An 18,555-nucleotide genomic window follows, 5' to 3' on the forward strand; every position below is an offset into this window, starting at 1 on the left:
AACCTTTAGAAAAACCACACATAACCTTCACTAATTAATAGGGTTCTTTGATGGCAATACCCTATATCAATAAGTGAATATATTATGAATAAGGACATCAAGTCTACTCTCTAAAAATTCTGAAAAACACCATCTAAAAGTGAGAGGAGGGTTTGGAACCATAATTCGGGAACTAATCAATTGGATACACAAGATTGCAGTTCAAACAAGAGAATATAATTAGCAATGGCTGGAGGTAATTCTTGATCTAATTTAAGGGTGATAACGATAAGGTGTGGAAAGAAAGAGTGTTACTGCAGTTGGGATGGATGGATATTGACTATGCTATTAGGAAAGACGAACCACCTAGCATTACTGCGAGTAATACTCCAGATGCAATTGATCTTTATGAAAAGTCAAAGAGATCTAACCGCCTCTCTGTTATGTTCATAAAGGCCAAGATTAGTCTAGTATTTGTGGTTCCGTCGATAAGCATACCCCAGTCAAGGATCTTTTTAAGGCCATCGATGAGCAGTTTACATCTTCTGATAAAGCTCTAGCTAGCACCTCAATTATGCAGTTCTCATCCATAAGGCTCACTAGGGTTAAGGGAGTGCATGATCATATCATGCGCATGAGGAATATTGCAGCTTAGCTTAAGTACTTGGAAGTTACCATTACTGACGCTTTCCTTGTACATTACATTTTGTGCACTCTTCCTCACCAATATGGCCCTTTAAGGTCTCTTACAATACACATAAGGATAAATGGTCAATTAATGAGATTATGGCCATGTATGTTCAAGAGGAGGGAAGATTGGTGATGGAGGAGGGTGAAAAGGTGAACTTTACTACTTCCGCAAAGAAGAAGAAGGATCGCACTAAGGATAAGGAAAAGGGTCAGATTCCACCAAATAAATCAAGCCATCAAGAAAGAGTATTTGTATTTGTTCAAGGCTTGGCTTAAGAAGAAAGGTAATTTTCTTACGTTTGTTTGTTATGAATCTAATATGGTTAGTGTTAATCACAATACATGGTGGATTGACTCTAGTACTACAATCGTCCATGTTTCGAATACCTTGTAGGGTATGACAAACTAAGAAAACCAATGGGAAGTGAACATCACATCTATTCAGGCAATCAGTTGAGTTCGCATGTAGAGGTCGTTGAGACATGCATCTTAACTTAAGTAGTTGGTTTTATTTTGCATTTAGAGATAAAATTTTATGTTTCAAATTTCTCTAGAAATTTGATTTCAGTTTCAAGATTTGTAAGTTCGAGAATTTCCTTTAATTTTTCAGACTCTGGTTTTAGTTTAATTAAAGATTATGAAATTATTACTTATGGTATTTGTGTGATGGTTTATATCGTCTCGAATTGCAAAATAATATCGGTAATAGTTCCTTGCGTGTTAATACTGGTTTAAAGCATTGTATTGTGAATGACGAGTCCTCTATGTTATCGCACAAGCGATTGGGACATATCTCCATCGAAAGAGTCGAGAGATTGGTAAAGGAAGGAGTACTTGATGCTCTAGCCTTTGTTGATTTTCAGACTTGTGTTGGTTGCATTAAGGGAAAGCAGACTAACAAATCTAGAAAAGGTGCTAAGAGGAGCTCTGGCTTGTTAGAGATCATACATACAGATATTTGTTGTTCGGACATGAACGCTAAAGATTCGGAATACTTCATCACCTTTATTGATGATTATTCACGATATATGTATCTCTACTTACTTCGTTCCAAAAAAGAAGCTTTAGATGCCTTTAAATTGTTCAAGGATGAAATAGAGAAACAATGTGGTAAGGACATTAAGATCGTGAGATCAAATAGAGGTGAGAGTACTATGGTAGATACACCTAGAATGGACAAGCATTAGGTCCATTTGCAAAATTTCTTCAAGAAAATGGGATTGTTGCCCAATACACCGTGCCTGTTTCTCCATACCAAAATGGTGTAGTAGAAAGAAGAAATAGGATCCTAATGGATATGGTGAGAAGTATGTAGAGTAATACTAAACTTCCATCATTTTTGTGGATTGAAACTCTTAAGACGGCAGCGTATATATTAAATCGGGTTCCTTTCAAGGCAGTTCCAAAGACGCCTTTTGAGTTATTTAAAGGATGGAAACCGAGTTTGTGCCATATGCGCATTTAGGGATGCCCTTCAAAAGGGAGAGTTTACAACCCTCATGAAAAGAAGCTTGACCTGATAACTATTAGTGGGTATTTCATTGGATATCCCGAGAAATCTAAGGGTTATAGATTCTATTGTCCATCTTACAACACTAGAATTGTGGAATCAAGAAATGCTAAATTTCTTGATAATGACTTAGTCAATGGGAGTGATCAAATTCAGGACATGAGATCTAAACAAGATCACAATAAAGTTTCACCCCCTAACTGAAGTGGTATTTCAAGTGATAGGCTGGTTGTTGTTCACGCTCCTCAAGATAAACTAGGCGTTAGGCAACCAGTAACAGAAATTCTACAAAATGTTGATCATAACCTAATAGATCATAATGAAAATAAGGAACATTTGAATGATGAACAGATTGATCAAGTTCCTTTAAGGAGATCTTTTAGAATGAGCAAATCAACCATTTCTGATAATTCATTATGAGGTGTATTTGCAAGAATCATATTGTATTGATGAAGCAGACAATCATTCAATTACATTTTCACAAGCCATAAGTTCAGGAGATTCTGAATTGTAGAGATGAATTCCATCACAGATGAGATAGACTATATGGCATGAAATAGAGTTTAGGATCTCGTTGAGTTGCCTGATGGTATTAAAGCTATTGGATGTAGATGGGTCTTTAATTAATACAAAGAAAGACTCAGTAGGCAACATCGAGATACATAAGGCTAGACTCATTGTCAAAGGGTTTACTCAAAGGGAAGGAATCGACTACATGGATACTTTTTCTCCTGTATCAAAGAAAGATTCTCTTCGAGTCATTATGGCATTAGTAGCTCACTTTCACTATGAGTTACATCAAATGAAACTGAAAACGACATTTCTCAATGGTGATTTAGAAGAAGAAGCTTACATGAAACAACATGAAGGATTCTTCTCTAAAAAAGGTGAGCATTTGGTTTGTAAGCTAAATAAATCCATATATGGATTGGAACAGGCTTCTCGCCAATGGTATATGAAGTTCCATCAAGTGATAACTTCATTCAGTTTTGAAGAAAACATCATGGATCAATGTATATACCATAAGGTCAGTAGGAGTAAGATTTGTTTTCTTGTGTCGTATATGGACGATATTTTGCTAGCAACCAATGATAAAAGGTTTTTATATGAAGTGAAACAATTTCTTTCAAGTAACTTTGATATGAAAGGTATGGGTGAGGCATCTTGTGTCATTGGCATTAAGATCCATAGAGATAAATCCCAAGATTTTGGCTTTATCTCAAGAGACCTATATCAACAAGGTACTTGATAGATTTCATATGAAAAATTATTCACCAAGTGTAGCACTCATTGTGAAAGGTGACCGGTTCAGTTTGAACCAGTTCCCCAGTAATGATATTGAGAGGGAACAAATGAAAAATGTTCCTTATGCTTCAACTGTTGGAAGCATTATGTATGCTCAGGTTTGCAATATAACTGACATTGCATATGTTGTTGGAGTATTGAGAAGATATCAGAGTAATCCAGGTCCTAATCACTGGAAGGCTGCAAAGAAAGTGTTGAGATATCTTCAGGGTACTAAGGACTACATGCTTATGTATAGACGGACTGATAATCTCCAAGTAGTTGGTTATTCTGACTCCAACTTCGGTGGCTGCATTGACTCAAGAAAATCCACCTTAGGATATGTGTTTATGCTAGCCCACGGTGTCGTTTCTTAGAGTGCAAAATAGACCTTAACTGCTACTTCAACTATGGAGGCTGAGTTCGTTTCTTGTTTTGAGGCTACCGCATATGGTTTATGGCTGAAAAGTTTCATATCTGGACTTAGAGTCGTTGACTCTATCTGTCGGCCGATAATAATGTTTTGTGATATATCAGCTGTTGTTTTTATGGCTAAGAACAATAAGGGTGGAAGTCGAAGTAAGCACATCGACATTAAGTTTCGAGCCATAAAAGAACGTGTTCAAGAAAAGAAAGTGATCATAGAATATATTAGCACAAGATTAATGATTGCTGATTCCTTGACAAAAGGCGTGCAAATTAAAGTTTTCAAGGGTCATGTAGAGAGCATGGGACTTGGTCCTATCATTTAAAACACTATTTTGAGTTATGTTGTAACTTTTCATTCAGTTGGATATTTCTCTTTCAAGTTTATGTACGTACATGTTTTTGTTATGTGAGAAAATGTCATTATGTTTAACCTTGCGTAAACATACGGTTTACTCATTAATTAGTATGATTGGTGAAAGAGAAAGTATATTGTGATACATGGAAGATAAATTCTCGTTCTAAAGGGAATTTTATCGCTATGATTCATATATGAAGTTTTTCTCGTTAAAATGGACCAAGTTGGATAATCTTGGAAATTTTGAAAAATTAAGTATATTTTGTTAATTAATATTTAGTTTTCAAAATATTTAGTGGTTCATTTTCTTAGTGGGTAGTTACCTATGATCAAGGTAACAACCCATTATCTCCTCAACCTTCAGAAAAACCACCCATAACCTCCATTAAATTAATAGGGTTCTTTGATGGCAAGACCCTATATATATATAATATATATGTGAATATATTCTGAATAAGGTCACCAAGTCTACTCTCTGAAAATTCAGAAAAACACCATCTAAAAGTGAGAGGAGGGTTTAGAACCATAATTCGGGAACTAATCAATTGGATACACAAGATTGCAGTTCAAACAAGAGAATATAATTAGCAATGGCTGGAGGTAATTCTTGACACTAGTGGAAAAAAAGCAAAAAAACGCAGCCCTTCATTTACGAAGGGTTGCGGTCAATGCCAAAGCCGCAGCCCTATAAGTAATAAAGGGCTGCGGTTTTTTAAAAATTGCAGCCCTATAAGTAATAAAGGGCTGCGTTTTTTGAAAAACGCAGCCCTTTATGGCATATAGGGCTACGTTTTTTTAAAAAACGCAGCCCTTTATGGGCTTTTTTTTTAAAAAAAATTGAAATGAATTCGCGGGTTTCAAATGTTAAGCGAGCTAGGGCTTCCTCTCCCTCCTTCTCTCTCACCCTCCTCCCTTCTCCTACTTATCTCTCACGTCCACAACAAAAAAATGCAGCCCCTTTTTAATCTTTCTCCTCAACAAACCCCTCTTCTTCTCTCTCACCCTCGTTCCTCATACCATATTTTTAGATCAAATTAAAAGATTCTCCTTCCGAAGTTATTCTCCAGTATTTCGCAACGCAGATGAATTGAATGACGGCCTCCCACGTCGGACGTGTGTGACCCTTCAATTGCCGCGGTGCATTCCGTTTTGCAGCCATTGTAAAACACCTTGACCCTTCAACGTAGATTATCCTCGTGTCCTGAATCTGTCTTCTTCTATTTTGTTACCTCTTACGAAATTCGAAACTTGGAAAACCCTAAGTGCGTGCTCCAAATACGCAAGCGCTTTCCCAGAGATGATGTTCCTCATCCCTCCGTCATCGATGCTGAGGATGCATATCTTCCCGCGTTGATTCTTTATTAGACTAACGCCGTCATCCGACCCATCAGCGGGTGATATATTTGCACCAAATTCGTGCGTTGGAGATATCTGCTTTGTTAATCAACTCACTCTGTTGTTTTGATCATCACCATAACCGAATAAGAACTTAATTTCTAGGATTGAAAATATTTCGTAACTTAACTTGTCTGTATCCACGCTTGGTTCTTGCATCTCCATCTCCATTTTTACTATTTCAACGTTGTCTTGTAATAGCCTGTAATTCCTCTCGATTCTTCAAATTGATAAACAAGGTGTAGATTGTAATTTTTGAGTTTTTTTCAGATCTAGGTTTGAGTTTGAGTTTTGTTTAATTTTCATTTTCGTTTTTATTCCTTTTTTTTTCATTTTCGTTCCTTTTTTTCATTTTGGTTCATTTTTTCATTGTCGTTATTTTTTTCATTGCCGTTCCTTTTTTTTTATTTTTGTTATTTCTTTTTTCATTTTTAGATCTATAAATTTCGACTGTCCTTGTTGATTTTCTCTATTGTAGATTTCTTGATATATTTAAGAGTGAAAAAATGTCAAAAAAAATTTTTTTTTATTTTTTTATGGGTCGAAAGGGCTGCGGTTTTGTGCCAAAAACGCAGCCCTTCTTTGTACAAAGAAGGGTTGCGGTTGAGCCCCAAAAACGCAACCCTTCCATATTGGAAGGGCTGCAGTTTTGTGCCTAAAACGCAACCCTTCATTATGAAGGGATGCGGTTTAAAAACGTAGCCCTTCACTTTTAGTGAAGGGCTGCTATAGAAAGGGATGTTGGCCAAAAACGCAGCCCTTAGGGCTTTTAACCGCAGCCCTTCCGTTTTTTTCCACTAGTGTGATCTAATTTAAGGCTTTCGCTTTCGTTATTATGTATGTTCATATATAGTTTATGAACATAATTAAGGTTTAGTTTTTATTTAATCTAACAAAAGACACATAGTATGTGTTTGGACCCATGGCTGGGCCCAATAAATGCTAGAAGATACTTCCCCAAGGGCCATGGCCTAGGCCCTAGGCACCAAAAGGGTCCACCAGCTTTCCCAGAAGGAGGCAGCTTTACCATAAAAAGGTGACAACTTTTCTAGTTGTTGGGATGCCTCCAAAAGGGTTTCCTGGCTGGGGGATTCTCACACTATAAATACCAACAATCTCATCAATGAATAGGTACTCAATTCTCACCTAACAAAATCAGAGCATCTCTCTCTAGACTTGCTTACTTTATCTCTCTAACCTATCACTGACTTGAGCGTCGTTGGGGCTTTTCCGAGAACACCCCGGGCCAGTTTTTCCTTGTTTTATAAGACTCGCAGTGACAAGACTCGGGATTATATTCTAACTCGGGATTTGACTCTCACCCTAAACATATTACTCTTTTGACTAATTTCTTAGCCGAAACAGTATGTCAAACAAAATATATATGTTTAACAGTACACCATTAAAATAAAAATCAAACACCGTTGTTACGCCAACCTAAATTCTCTTTGGACGAACAGTTAAAGAGACAAAAAATGCTTTACAACACAATAAACAAGCCTTAATTTTTAAAAAGAGATGGTTATAATAGGTAGATATAAAGAAGGAAAAGGAAATTCTTCATGATGATGATGATCATGTTTAAATTGGGATACAACATGGAAAATAGCGAGTTTAGAGGACGAAGAGCATCATTAATGTGGGCGACAGTGGGGGTGGGAAGAGACTGGAGAGAGAAGATAGAAAAAGAGCGACAAACTTAGGCAGAGAGATAGTAGTACGGGTCAAAAAGACAGGATCCTAAGCACTGTACACGCGTCATCACTTCACTAACTTACTGTTACTACTTCACCCTCTAACTTTATGCCATTTGTCAACCATTCATTCGTTGTTTCCTTTCCTATGTTTTGCATCCTTTTCTGCCCTTTTCTTCTTTCTTTCTACGTACAGTTGCTTACACCACCCATAACAAAAATTAAAAGACCTACTCCAAATTTTAATATCTAAACAAGAAATCATAATAAAAATGTGAAAAAGAGTAATTACAAATAAACGAGCTTATCAAGTGTAGTCGAGATTCACTAAACACTATATTCATAGTAACTATTAAAGTCTCGAGATAATTTTAAGTTCGAGTATAAAACTATTTCTAGTATTTTAAATATCAGCTCAAACTTTTAGTTGCGTTCGTCCTTTAACATTTGAGTTAAATCAACTACTTGAGCGAAGATTAGACAAGAGAGACGAGTTTGAGTTGGTCGCGAGCAGATTGATTGATTTAGCGTCTCTATCTAGTACCCCTACCGCTAGCGGCTAGCTAATACTACTACTACCAGTGTATTTCCAAAAAAGAAAAGAACAAAAGGGCCCACAGTGCTTTCTCTATCTCTCATCCTCAGCTTAAGTCCCACCACCATATCCTCACCTTCTCGTGAAGGACACGATCCGCTACTCTCGCTTCCTTGAAGAAGTTTCTCTCTCATAAAATTCCATGGAAATGGAAGACCAATATGGTATATCAGATCTACGCCAGTTTATTAGCCGAGCAACAGTTCCTCAATTCCCATATAATCCACAACCACCATCACTTCCTTCTTCATCTGACTTATTCTCCGCCCATCACCACCACCATCGCGTCCTCTCGCCACCTGCTGCCGCATCGCAACAACAACAGCAACAGCAGCAGCAGTATGAGATGGTAGTGATGGGGCGTAATATGTCGGCTGCTGTTGCGGCCGACATGCTGCATCATAATACAGCAACAGGATTTCTTCATCATCACAAAGATCCTCATCCTTATTCAGACTCTACTACTACTACTGTTACTGTTACTGCTACTGCTACTGCAACCGCTACTAATTCTGGTGGATTCGAAGCGGCCGATGGAGGGGCCGCAAGGTGGCCTAGACAAGAGACTCTTACTCTTCTTGAAATCAGATCTAGACTTGATCATAAGTTTAAGGAAGCTAATCAAAAAGGCCCTCTTTGGGATGAAGTTGCTAGGTATAGTAGTCCCCCTTTTTTTAATTTTTTCATGATTCTAAAAATAAATTTTGAAAAGAATAAAAAGTTCTTCTATAATTACACTATACAATCATATGCTATACTCCTATTAATAATGTGCAACGCCGCTGGCTTTTAAGCTTACTCATCTTCCTATAGCTTAAAGATTGCCAAATTCTTGCTGTTTTCAAAATTCTTTTGAGTGTTCATTTGCTATTTTAGTATAACGAACCATTAATTTATGAGAAATGTGTTCTTCAGAAGCTAGTTTAAGAGTTTTGTGCGTAGTAGAATCCAGTGGATAAGCAAGCTGCTGAGTTCATTTCCCAACTTATTTTTTTCTTGCCAATTTGTCAATTTTGTACTCTAAAATCAAGCTAGGGTTTTTCCCACATTCCCCAAATCATTCTTTTATGTACTTACATTAATAGCATTACAATATACATTTCACCAATAATACATTCCCAAGGAGATTACGTTTAATTTGTTTATTAACTACCTCAATTTCTTCTATACTTGTTCGATTTCAAAAAGAATGCAACACTTGCATATATATAGTTGCATTTTCACAGTTAAACTTTACAAACTTTGACTACGAATTTTCATCATATTTCAATTTTGTTACTAATTCATATATAATCGAAGCTATCATAAACTCAAGTAGTGCATTGCACGTTGTGAAAACATAAGTTTTGTATTCTTTTTGGAACTGACGACGTTTTATTCAAGAGAAAAACAATGATTACACAATGTAATTTAACTATACATCATTCTAATACTATCTATTTTAAATGTCTATAATGTAGGATAATGTCTGAAGAACATGGATATCAAAGAAGTGGGAAGAAATGCAGGGAGAAATTCGAGAACTTATACAAATATTACAAGAAAACAAAGGAAGGAAAAGCAGGAAGACAAGATGGAAAACACTACAGATTTTTCAGACAACTTGAAGCACTCTATGGAGATCAACATAATACACACCATATTCATCATCCTACAACTTCAGATAACACCCACCACATTGCTGGAAATGTCCCTCACTTTCACAACAATCAAAATATCATCCCATCAAATTTAGGGAACACTGATAACCACCCTATACTCCGGCCTACAAGTGTAAGCCTCTCGAACTCATCGGAGTATGAAACCTCATCATCAGACAACGATGTTGGTGGCTCAATCGAGAGCGAGGAGTGGAAGAAGAAGAAGAAGAAAGGGAAGCGAAGTTGGAAGGCGAAAGTAAAGGAGTTCATAGACTATCAAATGAGGAAGATAATGGATAAACAAGAAGCTTGGCTTGAGAAGATGATGAAGACATTGGATAGTAGAGAAAGAGAAAGGATGGAAAGAGAGGAAGAATGGAGGAAACAAGAAGGTGAAAGGATAGAAAGAGAACATAAGTTTTGGGCTAGTGAACGAGCTTGGATTGAGGCTCGTGATTCAGCCTTGATGACGGCCTTAGAGAAGATGACTAACAGTAGGGACAAAGAGGCAAGCATTGTTGTTGGTCGTGATCGAGATCGTGATCATTATCATGGTCGTGTAGGGATCATTGCTAATGATCAATGGCTCGAAACCGAGGTCACAAGGCTAATACAACTAAGGACTAGCATGGAATCAAGATTTCAACAATGTGGGTTTTCAGAGGAAGTATTATGGGAAGATATTGCAGCAAAAATGGCTTATTTGGGGTATGATAGGAGTGCAATTGTGTGCAAAGAAAAATGGGATAGTATTAACAACATTATTAAGGATGAAGGTAACAAGAAGAGAAAGGAGAATTATGGAGAGGTTAGTAATCATCATAATTTTCATAATCATAATCATAATCATAATGAAGGTGGTGGATTATATATTAATCAAATGGGAGGTCATACTCATACTCATGGTTTTAGTAATAATTGTGAGATTAATGAACCAAGGCTCCAACTAAACGAGGAATCATCATCGCCATCTTCTCATAATTCAAATGCTAATGTTAATGTTAATGTTAATGTTAGTGTTAATGGTAGTGTTGCTGGTGGTGGAAGTTCAAGTGTGATCAATGATAACTGCTTAAGGTTTTTTCTCGGCGGCGGCGACGCCGAGCAGACCGGCCTAAGTTGGGATACTAATTATGGGATGAAGCTCAACAAGGGTGGAGATTAGCTTAGCTAGTGTGCTTAATTTTATGTTAATTGAGTGATTAGTTTGGAAGTTTTTTTTTTTTTTTTTTTTGAAATTTTCTAATTTGATTTGTAGGGAGGTTGAGAGTGGTAGCTAGAGAAGACATGGGGATTTGGGCCAGCTAGTTGAGTGGCAAGCTAAGTTCTATTGAAAGGAGGACAACATCATATCATCAGTACGTTTTGGGTATGCAAGTAATTAGTCTAACTTTTATCATTAATTAGTGTAAATTATTTGAATATTAGTTGTTTATTTTATAATGTGTTTAATGATTATTTTGAAGTCATCATTTTTAGTAGGAAATTATTGGTTTTTTTTAGACTTTCTGCTTTGTGCATATCTGATTTGCATCATCAATTCCGGAAATATGGCTATGATTTAGGGAGATAATTATCTTAATGATTTAGGTCTAGAAATTTAACAAACATCATTGATCATGGTGGTTGTGAATTTTATTTTTATTTTTTCAAAATGTTAAACTTTTTTTATTTTCTCTATGTTTTGCTTATAGCAGTTGTTACCTGCATTTTAGTTACTTCATCTGGAAAACTATTGAATATTGAGAGGAGCAAAATAGTTATTCTACTTTTTCCAACATATGATGTTGACAAGTGATAAGCTCAGAAATGTGACCTTTTTTTCTTTTATCAAAAATTTCATTTTTCTTGCTGCTTTGGACTATGCTCTATGCATGTTATGTATCTAGCTTGATAAGCGGAGTACTAAAATACTGATATACTTCATCCTTTATTAGTTTACCCGTATTCCTTTTGAGGGTGTTCTTTATTAGTTTGCCTTTTTTTTTTGGAATATGACCACAAACTTGTCATCACACATACATCCAACTTAATATAAAATAATAATTTCTCTTTCTTTCTATGACCCACAACATTATTTCTTCTAAAACTCTATGCAAAAGAAAGGGATAAACTAATAGAGGACAAAGGGAGTATATCTCTAGTTACTTCGTATTTATATAGCAACTGCAAACATTACTTGAAGTGGCGGAACCAAATGTCAATGTTATTTAGCAATACTTCCGATTCTGATTTCGAAGTAGTAATCAATAAAAAGTGGCACATAAATAGTACGAGATTTCTGGAATAAAAGATTTAGACGAATTTGAATTGTAATTTGAATTGCAAATATCTTATACAATAACAAAAATTTACTATCATTGTAGACTCTTGTTGTATATTAACATTTTAAAAATAGTCATATAGAATGTCTTTGGAAGAATATTGGGTACGTTGTGTTTTAGCACCATGAGAAAAACTTTTGTAAATGTTTCTCTTATTAATTTTAGGAAGTAAATAGAAGTGTTGGTATTTTCTGAGGGGAAAGTTTGGTGTGTATGCTCCTATTCCAAATGTAAATACAATTTGTAGCACTATAATTCTTATTTTTTGGAGGTAAATGGAGCAATATATTAAAAGAAGCTAAAAGAATTTAACAACAATCAAGTGACAACAGTAGTCGGGCTTATAGGTCCTAAATTACATCAACTGATAGTTTTTAGAGTAGAGAGGAGATTGAATAAAATATGGAGAAGTTTTGAATTAAACTTGTTCAATTAATCTCAATACAATAAGTGCCTTTTATAGGCTTACAAAACACTACTAATAACATGTCCACTACTTAACCCACTACTTTTATCCCACTAAATAGACCATTATGTAGACCACTACTTGTTAGCCCACTAACTAATTATTTGCAACTAGTCCTATCTATTAGGAAAACTATTTGACTAACTTTGGAGCATAATCCAACATCAACGACATAGTTGTTCAAAATTTATGTCTGAAGAGGCAACGTTAAATTCCTCCCACGGAGGTTTTGCAAAATGGCAGAAAATGTTAAGCTCCATGCTACCTCTTCGGCTTGTTTTTACTAAAATATCAGCTTCCTTGACTTGCTCCCGGTCAGTTTTTTGAACCAGCTTCACCCAATCCTCTTGCAATGACTCCCTACATGCAGATCTGATATTAGCATATCTCGTATCTTGGTATTTCCTCAAATGTTGTCCACAACAATCATGCAATCAGGTAGAATGATGCAATCTTTCCATTTTCTCATCTTAGCCCATTTTTTTTGATCCATATGAGCCACGAAGGCAGTACAAAGTATAAATAAGGGGAGGGGGGATTCAAACCTGTGACCTATCGTTCACAGCACCTCAATCTTAACAACTAGGCCAAGACATCATTGATATCTTTGCCCAGTTTATTGCTTCCTTGATTGCTAACATTTCAGTCATGATGATCGGCTCATTCTAGGTTTCCACAGAGGCCTTCAATGCATAGTTTTGTTGGACACTTACATATAGCCTCCATTCCTGCATGAAAGGAACTATGGCAAAAAGAAGCATCTACCACAATAGTAAAGGAATAATTCTAGGAGGGTTCTAGAATTTAAGTGTCTGGGGGATAAGCATGGGACTAGGTTTAGAGCAAGAAAATTCCACATCAAGAAAAATAGAGTGCTTTAAAAATTGATCCAATTTCAGATTCTTATGATTGAAAACCCGTTGCTTCCTTCGAATCCAAATTCTCCAACACACAAAGGCAAATAGTGTAGCCCTAGAGATGTTAAAGTGATTTTCCAAAGTCTTAGAGCATGTTATATTTGTTTGGAGCCACGGTTTAAGATCCTTGTTGAAGAACTGTGGAGGGGGGGGGGGTTAATTTAGACCATATTTCAGCAGCTTTAGGGTTGTCCCTAAGGACATGGACACAATTTTCTTCTATGGTTTAATAGAAGGGGCAAATTTGGGTTGTCAATCTGTTAAATTCCATTGAAAGTCCACTTGTGAGTGTCCCACGTTGGAGAAAGAGGAGAGAATAAACCACTTTATAAGATTAGGAGTTACTCCTCCTATCACCAATTGGTTTTAGGATGGAACCTCCTCCACTGCTCTATAACTTATTGCAGAGGAAAATAAGATAAGATCGATAATGGTTCAACTTATATTCACTCATTCCAGAAAAAATAAGATAAGATAAAAATAAGTTGAATCAAACAGACCCTTAGTCGAAAACATCCATATTTACATTTGTAAAGAATTTAAAATATTATTTATTTAGTCGAAAACCTCTTAAAAGGTGGCATATTATCCTATTTTAAGACTATTTGGCTATTAATATGTTCAATTACGTATTAATTAGCAAATTTTCTGTAAAATTAGTATCTTCAAAATGGATGTTATTATAATAAATATGAAAAGACCCTCTATGAGAATACTTTCTGATAGAGTTGTTAGACAATATGTTAAAAGTTTATAAAGTTTAGTAGAGCAAAAAAAAATATGTTAATATTTTTTTAAAAAATAATTAATAATTTCATATGAAGTTTTCCTAGTTCACATAAACCTCTAAATAAACATAATGACAAATTTTGAGGAGAAATATATGATATAAAATAAGTAATTTTTTACCTATATAAAAGTATGATTCGAACATATTAGTTATTGAAAAATACATAAATTAGGTTGTTATTTTTAATAAAAAGAGATTTAGGAATTTGGTTTAGATATCGTTTATTCAATAATTATGGATTAGAACTCTATTTTAAAATAAAATGGAAAAAGTAATGGACCTTCCACTAGAAGTTGTCACATAGTCCTATCAAAAAAGAAAAAAAATAGTTGAGAGCTCATATTGGTCATGGGTTGAGAACGGGAACTAAACTATATGAGATCGAGTCTCCCGTTGTTCCTCATTAGCTTGGTGATAGAGCAGTTGGCTGTTAATCACATAGTATCTCATGATGTTTGCGTTTATTGATTGAATTTTTTTTTAATAAGTAATAATATTTGATTGTTTAAACACTCATCACATCCTAACCAACCAAGGAAGCTACAAACCAACTAGGTTGGACCATAGCAAACTAGGGAGCCAAAAAATTATCCAATCCTTACAATTTCAGAAACCATTCATGATCTTTCCTACTTATTTTCTTAGGCAACACACTGCCAAGGCGAGCTCTAACCATAGCCCTAATCTGCTTAACCGTACACCCAATGCTAGGTATACATTGTAACCAATAACTACTATTCCTTCCCTGCCGTATGAGATATACAACTGCTGCAACCCGAGCAAACATCCTTGTTTCCTGAACTTTGAATATCTACAATTCATGATCCATCTGATTATACCTGTTAGTTTTCGAAAATTTAAAATTTTAAATAAACATATATACAAGTTAATCTCCTTTTCGTATGTATTTTATCAAATCAAAATTTTACTCAACAAAATCCCATTAGAGAAGGAATCTATATAAACCAGTTTTTTTTTTATATAGTAATATGATAATATGTTTATTACTCTATTTGTATATCAGTGATATTATAATTGTTTGTACACAAAAAATTGATCTTTTAATTTATTATGTTAAATCCACATAAGATGCCACTAACTATAATCTGCACTTTTCTAGCAAAGAACTGCGTTTGGTACCATGTTATGTCAAACAGTTATATGTCAAAAGAATTGGACAATAATTATGTAAAAAGATATTTGAGATTCAGTACTTTAAGAGAAGATTGAGGAAAAAAAATTAAGAGTATCCTAAAATTTTCAAGATATCTATTAGAGTAACATTATATGTAAAAGGGTATGGTTTTTTACTAGTCGTAGGCATGTATTGTAAACACTATATATATTGAATGTTAGAGTTAATCTAATCAGGTTAATACAATTATTCTCCACACTTGTACAATATCAACTTTTTGGACATGTTTGGGTTTGAAATAAAGTTTTTCCTCCCTTGTTGCCAATACAAAAAGGAAGTATCATGTAGCCAGATTTGAATGCAAGATCTAACTATCACTAATCACAATGGTGGTAAACAAACATTCAAGTTTAATAACATGAGCTCCTTACATTATAGCTTCTGGGTCTGGAAAGGAAGACATGGCAATTAATGTTATCTTCTTACTTTCTTAAGAAAAGAACATGATTTTAACATGAAGATAGTTACGTCCATGTAGATGACACTGAAATCACAAGTACAGTTCCCAATATGAGGTAATTTTACTTTGAATGAGTGTTGATGGATGATTGACTCCCTAAAATTATTTTGAAAGAGTAAGAACCCTAAAATTGCCAAACAGAACGTACAACATTAAAGTTCAGTTACATATCTCATTATTACTAGTACTCCCTACAAAATATAAATTATAAGGTGACCACAAATGTTCTGCCCAAAAAAAAGGTACCCAGCATAAAAGAGATGCATAAAAAGTCTTGGTTTACAGTTAACCACTATTGTTTTTTATTTTCTTTTTATAAAACAATGCATTCTGTGTATAAGTGAGTCTTTGTCATTCCTCCATTTAATATAAGATGTTGAAACTCATTGAAAGTCCACTTGTAAGTGTCCCACATTAGAAAAGGAGGAGAGAATAAACCACTTTATAAGATTAAGAGTTACTCCTCCTATCACCAATTGGTTTTAGGATGGAACCTCCTAGCTTGTAAGTGGGCTAAACTCTCATCTTCCTTATTGGGTCACCCAGACCCATTTTTATATAATCTAAAAATTAACATGGTATCAGTTCCCGGATTGCGGGTCTCATTTAAAACTGGGTATTTGATCGCTACTGGATAAGCCCCTAAGAGGATTATTGCTCTGACCTTTGCAGTTAGCTCTGAATTTCTAAGGACACTCACAAGTGAGGAGGTGTGTTGAAACCCATTGAAAGTCCACTTGTGAGTGTCCCACATTGGAGAAAGAGGAGAGAATAAACCACTTTATAAGATTAAGAGTTACTCCTCTTATCACCAATTGAATATGCTTCAAAAATTATTACACTTAATTAGTTCTTAATTTCTAGCATGATTTTAAAAATATGTGTTAATTAGTTTCTTATAATAAAAAATAATAGTGGGTCATGTCCTCCACAATCTAGTCATATTCCTTGTTATTAGATTAGTGTTGTTGGATGCTTTAGTCTATTTAAAAGCTTCCAACTTACTTAATTTGGAATGAAATGTGTTCTTCTTTTCCATCGCTCATTTCATTATAATTTCAACATCAGATAATATCAGTTAATCAGCCTCCCCCTCTCTTTTTTCTCTCTAAAACCCTAGCCTCCCTACTCCTTCTTCATCAATTAGGGGCTGTCATGGATGATTTCATCCATGGTAAGCCCCCTTTTCAGTTTTATTTTAAGTTTTTAATTTATTTTCTTGTTTTCTTGAATAAGTTAGTATCTCATCATTATGAGATTTCTTCAAACCCTATTATGGGGTTTTTAGTCTCTATTGTGGAGATCTCCTTCTCCCCTATGGAAGTTGTGAGTGTGGTTTTTTCGTTTGTAGTTATGAGAAATTGTTCTCATTGGTTGAAGTTCAAGACTCGACATGAAAGTATTGGAATCTCGAATGCGGTTATCATGGCTCAGTCAAGAATGCTCTTCCTAAACTATGTCAGAATGATAGACTTCCTCATCAATAGCTGTTTGATTCAGCAAATACAAAGGGGTTGCACTGTATTGCTCGATCTGGTTCATTATAGTTTCTTCGAATACGAATTTGATTTAACCTTGTTTAATTGTATCTTGTTTTTCTTTAATATCTATTGTAGATGCCGTTTGGTCTTCAATTAATGAAATTTCTCTTAAAAAAAAAATTCAACATCAGATACTCAAAAACTTTAATCTCAAATCAGGAGACCACGTACATTGTCATGTGTCCAACTCGTACATATAATTTGTATCGTGTAGTAGGACCTAGATATGCATGCTAGGTAGCATGTCCATAGTTCATAACTGATAGAGTTATTTTTAACTTAATTACACGAGTCCAGAATTACAGGTCTAGTAATACAAAATCTAACCCGACTTTTGAATTATTCAGAGTCTAGTAGACTTGAAATGAATAGAGAATAAGACAGTTATGAATAGAAAAATCGTGAATAGTTCAACATTTGGATCTGTGAATATTGATGTTATTATTATTTAATTAGAATTTCCTTGACTAGACACATCATCCAGCAGTATCTGAACCCTAGAAATACTCCAGCAGACCAATCGATAACAAAGAGTAACATTATGTGATAAAAAAATTATATGCATGCTGGTTCAATTCAATTCTACAAAGAAGATAAGAAGATTCTTTACTGAATCAGAACTAATAGTGTTATGGTAAGTCATTCAAGCAAACATTTAAGTAAGTTGTTGTTTGTAATACTGTACACGACTAGCTCTGTGTGTTCTGATGAACTGCAAATAAACATTCAAGAGAGAAGAGAGAGAATAGATGATGATGTATTATGCATAATGCATGCATGGATGATGGCACCCATCATCAACATTAATGTTCAAAGTAAGAAAAAAAAAAGGGAAAGAGCTGTTCATCTTAGAGTTATGTCTGAAGCTTTTTCTTACACTTTAATGGTGAATCAAGCTGAGAGAGGAAATATGTCATGCTTATGACACCTTCACTAGTTACCCTTTTTTTCTCCTGCATCATCTGACATATATAAAACAAAAAACTTTGCTGCAATTATGTCAGTCTAAGTATCAGTTTCAGTCTCAGTCTCAGTCCCTCCCTTGGGAAGGAAGTCGATAGTTAAAATTATAAATAAAAGCTAACTTCAGTTTTTCTCTTTGCCAAACTGAAATATTAATTACGAGACATAAACAGTTAGATACACACGGATCCCTAAGATATTGTGTGACTCATCCATGTTTGCAATTTCATGTTTTAGTACAATTTCAATTGTGATATAGGTAGCCCTAAGGTTTGCTTAACAATAAGAATATTACTCTTAAAACTTATGACAAAATTGTACGTCCATC

At 34.9% G+C, this 18,555-nt stretch overlaps 1 protein-coding gene across 2 annotated transcripts; it reads left to right on the forward strand.

Annotated features, from left to right (window-relative positions):
* Positions 1–7,916: 7,916 nt before the first annotated feature.
* On the forward strand, positions 7,917–11,073 carry LOC104898473 (trihelix transcription factor PTL). 2 transcript variants are annotated; one of them, XM_010685560.4, is made up of 3 exons: positions 7,920–8,585; positions 9,392–10,379; positions 10,830–11,073. In XM_010685560.4, the coding sequence occupies exons 1-3, from the start codon at positions 8,074–8,076 to the stop codon at positions 10,836–10,838; spliced, it is 1,509 nt and encodes a 502-aa protein (XP_010683862.2). In that variant the 5' UTR covers positions 7,920–8,073; the 3' UTR covers positions 10,839–11,073. The 2 variants fall into 2 exon arrangements, with proteins under 2 accessions (XP_019106304.2, XP_010683862.2); XM_019250759.3 differs by having other exon boundaries at positions 7,917–8,585; positions 9,392–11,073.
* The last annotated feature ends 7,482 nt before the right edge of the window (positions 11,074–18,555 follow it).

The sequence above is a fragment of the Beta vulgaris genome, chromosome 7 (assembly GCF_026745355.1).
Source record: "Beta vulgaris subsp. vulgaris cultivar EL10 chromosome 7, EL10.2, whole genome shotgun sequence".
Taxonomy (NCBI): domain Eukaryota; kingdom Viridiplantae; phylum Streptophyta; class Magnoliopsida; order Caryophyllales; family Amaranthaceae; genus Beta; species Beta vulgaris.